The sequence below is a fragment of the Seriola dumerili genome, unplaced genomic scaffold, assembly GCF_002260705.1.
Source record: "Seriola dumerili isolate Sdu_G_001 unplaced genomic scaffold, Sdu_1.0 BDQW01000219.1, whole genome shotgun sequence".
NCBI classification, from domain to species: Eukaryota; Metazoa; Chordata; class Actinopteri; order Carangiformes; family Carangidae; genus Seriola; species Seriola dumerili.
The window spans coordinates 3,121,216-3,127,821 of NW_019174474.1; the positions used below are offsets into that span (position 1 = coordinate 3,121,216).

The window sequence follows — 6,606 nt, forward strand, 5'->3', positions numbered from 1 at the left end:
ATTTTTGTGTGTATGGGATGGATGCATGGAGCCTTTTTAAAGCTATTTGGATTAAATGAAAAACTAGTTGTGTAGTTGGTGAAAGTTCCACATTTATGATGAGTTTGTCACCTGAGAGCAGTCATATAGAAACGCGCTGCAATATTTTTCATAAGTAGACAGAAACACAGCAGGCTCCTGTGCAAATCCTCTATTTTTTCACAGCTGATGGTGCAGACACTGCCGACAACCAGGCACTAAACTATGGATACAAAGGCTGAAGTGTTCTCTCCTCAGTTGGGGTATTAGCTAAAGGTCCATGCAGATGTTGTGGTGTTGTGCTGTGGTTTAGCATATGTTGCTTCCCGATCCTATGAACCATTAACACACCCACAGCATACACAAGAACCACAACCCATTTAGCAGTGTCAGAATGTCACACACACAGCCAATAGCAGAAAAGTGGACACCCATATAATGAGTTCATGAGGCGATTACCCTCCCTACAGTAATTGATGCTCTCTGCCCAATTGTCTGTCCAACTTGTATGGCAGGGAGAGCAAACGTAATGCATCACTAAATATTTACATAAATCTGCACAAATTTGCAACTAAATGATGCAGCTCTTCCAAAGTAGTGAATCTAGATGATGGCTTCAGATCTCAGATAGGGAGGGGTTTCTGATAAGAGGTTTTTTTAGCTAACAACACAAGAAACACATGTCTGAGGAGAGATGGTACAGCTGTGGTGCACAAGGAACATTTTACAGTGTTGATGAAAGTACTCTGCACAGTAAGAATAACAGTCCGACTGTACACTGGCATTCAGACACAGGTACATACTATATTTGCACAGATGCTCACCAGCACTCATAAATTCCTTGGAGGCTGCTGACTCCCATCATTCAACTTCCATCCATTACTGACACACTCTGATGTCAGTCCAAGGACAGCAATGGTGTGTGACGGTGTTTATTGTTTATTATTGGGGCGGAATTCATTCCAGTCAAGGGGGAAGGGCTAAGTATATCCTGGCTTGGACAGAAAAATATCCCTGGTGCTTTGTCATTGTAAGTCAATGGGATACCTTAGTGGAGACACTGTACATGAAAAACAGCTACAATACCCTTTTCATAAGTGTGTGGAAGGACAATGTCAAGTTTTGCCCTTTGTGTTGCAGAGAGGTTATGTTTAGTTACCGTATGTTACATATTTGCTTCAATTCTATCGTGTGGTCAATATGTGTGAACAACACAAAAGGTGAGGCAATGTTTACAAATTTATTATATTTTTATACATAACAGCAATAGTAATACCTATTCACATGGCTATTTTACAAATGAACATGTAATCTTACACTTGCCTCCCAGGGAACTTTTTTCATTTTCTTCTTTTGTTTTCATTCTTTTTTTTTTAATTTAGCATTTTTTATTTTTTTTGTGTGTTTACTTTCATCGAATTTGGTTCCAAACATCACTCAGTGTTAGCGCACTACAGAGGTTTTTCTATTGGACACCACCAGCAGCGTCAAACATCTTCTTCCTGCCCTCCATACCAGACATGGCCTCCACATTCTTACGCCAGTCACCCACCTCCATGTTCATCTCCTGAAGTTTTCAGAACACACATTCAGGTCACTAGGTTTTTGCACTTTCATTTACTATTGACTTTTGCCAGATACCTATTGTATATGGTGATTTGTGTGGCCATACCTTCTCTTGTTTGATGTCCTCTTTCTTTACAGATTTGAGGTTTGCCCTCAGGTCCATGGAGCCCTTATTTCTGGACCCAAACAGAGCTCTCATCATCTCATCTGCCGACACTCTCACCTTCCTCAGAGCTGGTTTCTTGAACTTTCCTCCGAGGTCCTGCACCTTTAGATTCAACTCGTTGATCTAGAGATGGTGAAAAGCTTTGCTGATGAGTTTTTGTTCATAAAAAAAAAAGTTTTTCAGTGTGTTTGACATCATACATCTCTGTTGTTCTTGATGACTTTGGCCTCACAGTCATACCGCTCCTCATCCACCACATCAATCTTTGCATGAATCTGCTTACAGAGTTTCTACAAAACAGCAGCAAACACAAATATACACAGTATGTTTCAGTACTTCAGGTCTTGTTTTGTTTCCTTTTATCATGATCTTTGGGGTTATGTCCTGCTACTACTACAACTACCACAGCTACCTCCTCTGACTGTTTGTGTATGTGACTCACCTGCAGGTCATCCATGTTTAAACCACTGAACTGCAGTGGTGGAAGCTTTTCTCCCAGGTAGCGAACCTTCTCTTCTTCTCTTGCAGCTTTCTCTGCCTCCAGCTCTTCCATTGCACGTGTCAACAAGAGGATCTGGTCAAGTCAAAGGTGACATGGAGAGAAGTACAGTATATGAGATTCTGGTACATAATCAGCAGTTAAAACAGCCATGTTGGCTGTTACATGAAAGTAGTCTCTCATACTGTCAGTTTTGTGTACATTTCATGGGTTAATATGCTAACTCATGTATATTTTGTATGTTAAGTGTTTACCTTCAGTGATAGCTTGCGGGAGGCTGAAATCTTGCATTTGGGCTGTAAATAACACAAAAGATAACATAAAACACCTGACCTTTTAGCCATAGTACTGCAGTTTAAACAAGCCCCTTTGTCAGATTAAAAGAATATTCTTCTATCTATTGTAATAGTTGAGCACAAATTACCGTACAGTTTGCTGCTCTTGTAATAACCTCATGCTCTTACATCATGCTCACTACTCTCTGGCATGTACTCGCTGTAAAAAGACAGCAGCAGCTCACAAGGACCCATATTAATAGAGTAAATACTATGCATGTGGCTTCTCAGTTACATTACAAAAAATTACTTTGTCAGTATGACCCTGAAATAAATAGCAGTACAAACTCTTGGTTTACTTCACAGATATAAAACCTTTTGCACTTGCAGACCTGGTTTACTTTTCTCAGACCTTTCAAACAATTCATGCTAATATTGGTATTGTGTCAAAATACTCCTGAGCAGCGATGTAGTTTCATCCTACATCCCTTACAGCTGAAGTCATTAGTTCAAACTGTTCAGCCAGCTTGAGAAAGTTGTCCGCACTTCAACAGGCTATAAATTTATTTTCTCATGCATTATGTCTGTAAAGTATGAATATTTTTTTCTGTATTGATGTACTGATCCTTATTAAAGTATAATAGTATAAAGTATAAAGTCAATGTTTGAGTCATTTTTTATGAGACACTACATACTTAATATAGTATGAAAGGATGATATAAAATGTAACTTGTCTTTTTAAACTTTGCATCTTATCTTATCATGAGAAGACCCATTTACGTTGTGATACTGTTTTCTTCCAGGGAATCTGTTAAGCTGAGTGGAAAGGCACAGCCATGCAAACATGCAAAAACATAACTATCTACTTGACAGGTTAGCACAATGTGGCTGTTACTCAAAAACAAAGTTCAAAGAGGTATCACTACCTTTGTCTCCGCCTTGGGGGCCATGGGTGCTGGTGTGTACTGAAGAAAAGGTATAAAGACAAGGAATTAAAGCTATACTAAGCATCAAATTCTGATTGCTTTTCCTCATTACTCAGGTTAGATAGGATGGGAAGACATGTATGCTGTAACTTACATTGCTGTGATGGCCATGTGGAGTTTGTTGGACCAGAAAAAACGGAGATACACAAGCGAATTGAAACAGTTATTAGATGATAGGCCAATAAACACACTGGAAAAATCAACTCTTAAATTGTGTGAAGACAGAACTTACTAATCAGACATTGTTGAACTTGAGAAAGAAACAATTAGGATGTTGCTAGATTAAAAAAAAAATTGTCCAGTGATTAAAAGAAAATGACATCCACTATCAGACCATACAAGGGTAAGAAATCAGTATGGTATTTAACTGCAGTTGGTTTTTATACCTGTGCAAAGAAGATCCTCTACTGAGAAGATGAATCACTCGACTAATTATTCTGTTGTTCAGGATCCCATCCTGGCAGCAGCAACAGTTCCTCCTTGTGTTGCAGGTTTGTATTGACAATAAATGACATCCTGTGTGTGTGTGTGTGTGTGTGTGTGTGTGTGTGTGTGTGTGTGTGTGTGTGTGTGTGTGTGTGAACCCACACTCAGTTTGTAGCTGTACTTCCAGCTTTCACTCATTAGTTTTGCCACTTCACTAACCCAGCAATTGTCACAGCAAAGACATATTCTCTTTTCATAATGACTAATCTGGTTTAGTTTTTCAAAAATAAAAAAAATAGCCCACTGTTTTTTGACAATATCTTCTCAGGTTAAAGACAATTTGATTCAAATACATTGTAAAAGATTTTTTGTGACAAGAAAAGATTCTCATTAACAGTGAATTCAGGATGACATCTGTGGAGCCTGGAAAAAAGGACATAGTGTGATATCTTCTCCTTTTTCCAGCTACTCCAGCAACATGCATTGTGACACCGCCCACCTATCAGTAAGAAATGATTGGTCGGTCACCGGGATTAACGGAAAGCTCCGGTTGTTAACTCAACAACTCTTTACTGACTGATACGATTATCACCTCTGTTAGAAAATATGAAGTCCTATCACCAAGCCAAGCGGATCCAGTCTGAAACTTAAATTAAGTTATTCAAAGTCTGGGCACTGTATTTCTAACATTGCACAGTACCTGCGTGTGACAATTGTTAATTTGTAGTTGTGCTTGTATACTTCAGGGTATAAAGCATGAGTGCCTATAACCCTAGTCTTTCAATATATAGACACTTTTGTTTGTATTTCTGCAGGGAAAGACCAAGGCAGACATATATTCTGTATGTTTGTGTTGCTCCACAACAGATGTCATGTTGCTGTTGTCAATAATGTTTTTGGTGCTATGTCTGCCATCCACACAATGCGGTGCACCCACTATTAAACACATGGTTGGGGGCCCAGGGTGCAAAAAAGGTCATACCAAGTACAGTGCACACAACAGAACCTAACATATACTCAGATTTTGCAGTACTACCTGGAAACAGATTTGGTTTGGTTTTGCAGTTTAATCATGCTGATCAAACACAATTTTCATGTGAATGCAATATAGGGCTAAGCTAAATACAGTAATGAAGGTCTAAAACTATCTGAATCAAAACTGGGGTCCTTTACAAATCCGGATTTCAGATGTAGGATCCATTTAAAACTAAATTGTACTTAAGACATGCACATTCCACTTGAACTTGACAAAGTGTCAACAGACGTGCTAGCTGCTCATTGAGGCTGTATTTTCTTTTAATACATCCATGGTGAGCAGGCATAATGTCTACATGTTTATTTAGCTTAGCATGTTAGCATACTAATATTTTGCTAATTAGTGCAAAACTCAAAGTACAGCTGCGATTACCATAGTTGTTGCAGACTGGTTTTAGCAGCTCCTCGGCTTATGTTTTTTTTTTCAGTATAGCAGTACATCATGATTGGTATTGGTCCATGGTACATTTTTGGAACACTGGAACTAAGAACTGTAGTTTTTATCATCCACAAATAAAACGTGAACATAAATAAAGGTATTAAAATGTGTTTGCATGTTACATACAATAAGCCAAAGAGCAAGTGACAATAAGTGACTGTTGTGTAGAGCAGTGCTTCAGTTTTGTCTAAATTTATTACTGCAGGGACACATGCACCAGCTCTGTGTCATTTGACCTCTGCACAGCCTTGAGCAACATCATCAAGAGTTCAGTCTGCACTATTCACCCACTCTTCATAGTAGTATGTTGTTTTTCAGGGTCAAAGTCAGAGTCAAAGTCAGAGTCCTAGCATGCACCAGGTGACAGCAGGCTATGCTGCACTTCACCTTACTTGTACTGTATGTCTTTGGACTGTGGGACACACACAAACACCACAGCTGAGATTCATACCAAGGGCATCGCTTTGATGTCAGGTGACAGTGCTGAACACAAAACTAATATTTCTCTTATTTCTAACAGGATGTCTACAGGTTTATGTGGGATTACTAGGAAAGCATGTTGTGCATTTCAGCTGCTCTGTCGTCACATGGAGATGAACAAGTTTTGTACCCCTCTCTCTTCTCTCTCATGTATTTGACTTGAAAACACAATATTTCTGCATGGGACTAAATCACTTTTGGGTCATTGTGTGTGTGTCTCTCTCTCTCCCTCTCTCTCTCTCTCTCTCTCTCTCTCGCTCTCTCTCTATCTCTAGCTGTGTGTGTTTGCTTTGTGCTATGATTAAAATTTGTTTAGTATGGCACATCATCCTTTAAGGGTTGGAAAGAGTTGACCTTGATGGTGTCACCTTCCTCTGAAATGTTTCATTTCTGTCAGAGTTCATTTTTTTCTGGGCCTACATGAACCAAAAAGATATTCTGTTTTGCATAGAGCCAGGTTTAGTGAAGTCCTCTGCAGCACAAGAGAGCATGCAATACAACATTTGCATTGTGTCTGCTTGGGATCAACAACTCTCTTGTTCAAATCATCTTTCTGTCCCCCTGTGTAATTATTTCATATAAAGATCAAGGCTAGACATGTTAAACAGGATTTCTACTAATGAAAAAATGTAACCTTTGAGATGGGTCCAGGTAGAGAAAAGGTGATTGTATTAACATTTATAGATGGTCATATATGTGTAACTTAATCTTGGGTG

The 6,606-nt window shown here is 39.0% G+C and overlaps 1 protein-coding gene across 1 annotated transcript; it reads right to left on the reverse strand.

Moving 5' to 3' along the window:
* Window positions 1-1,483: 1,483 nt before the first annotated feature.
* On the reverse strand, window positions 1,484-2,593 carry LOC111228636 (troponin I, slow skeletal muscle-like). The gene is made up of 5 exons (XM_022754629.1): window positions 2,504-2,593; window positions 2,193-2,324; window positions 1,951-2,040; window positions 1,691-1,873; window positions 1,484-1,585 (listed from the first exon to the last, which is right to left on the reverse strand). Exons 1-5 carry the CDS (start codon window positions 2,591-2,593, stop codon window positions 1,484-1,486), a joined length of 597 nt encoding a protein of 198 aa, XP_022610350.1.
* Window positions 2,594-6,606: the final 4,013 nt, after the last annotated feature.

Excerpts from the sequence above, each read along its gene's own strand:
- LOC111228636 (XM_022754629.1), bottom strand. The coding sequence starts at position 2,593 with ATGGCTAAAAGGTCAGGTGTTTTATGTTATCTTTTGTGTTATTTACAG. Across the intron at positions 2,041-2,192 it reads TAAACATGGATGACCTGCAG|AAACTCTGTAAGCAGATTCA; the intron begins GTGAGTCACATA and ends GCTGTTTTGTAG. Across the intron at positions 1,586-1,690 it reads AGGACATCAAACAAGAGAAG|GAGATGAACATGGAGGTGGG; the intron begins GTATGGCCACAC and ends TGAAAACTTCAG.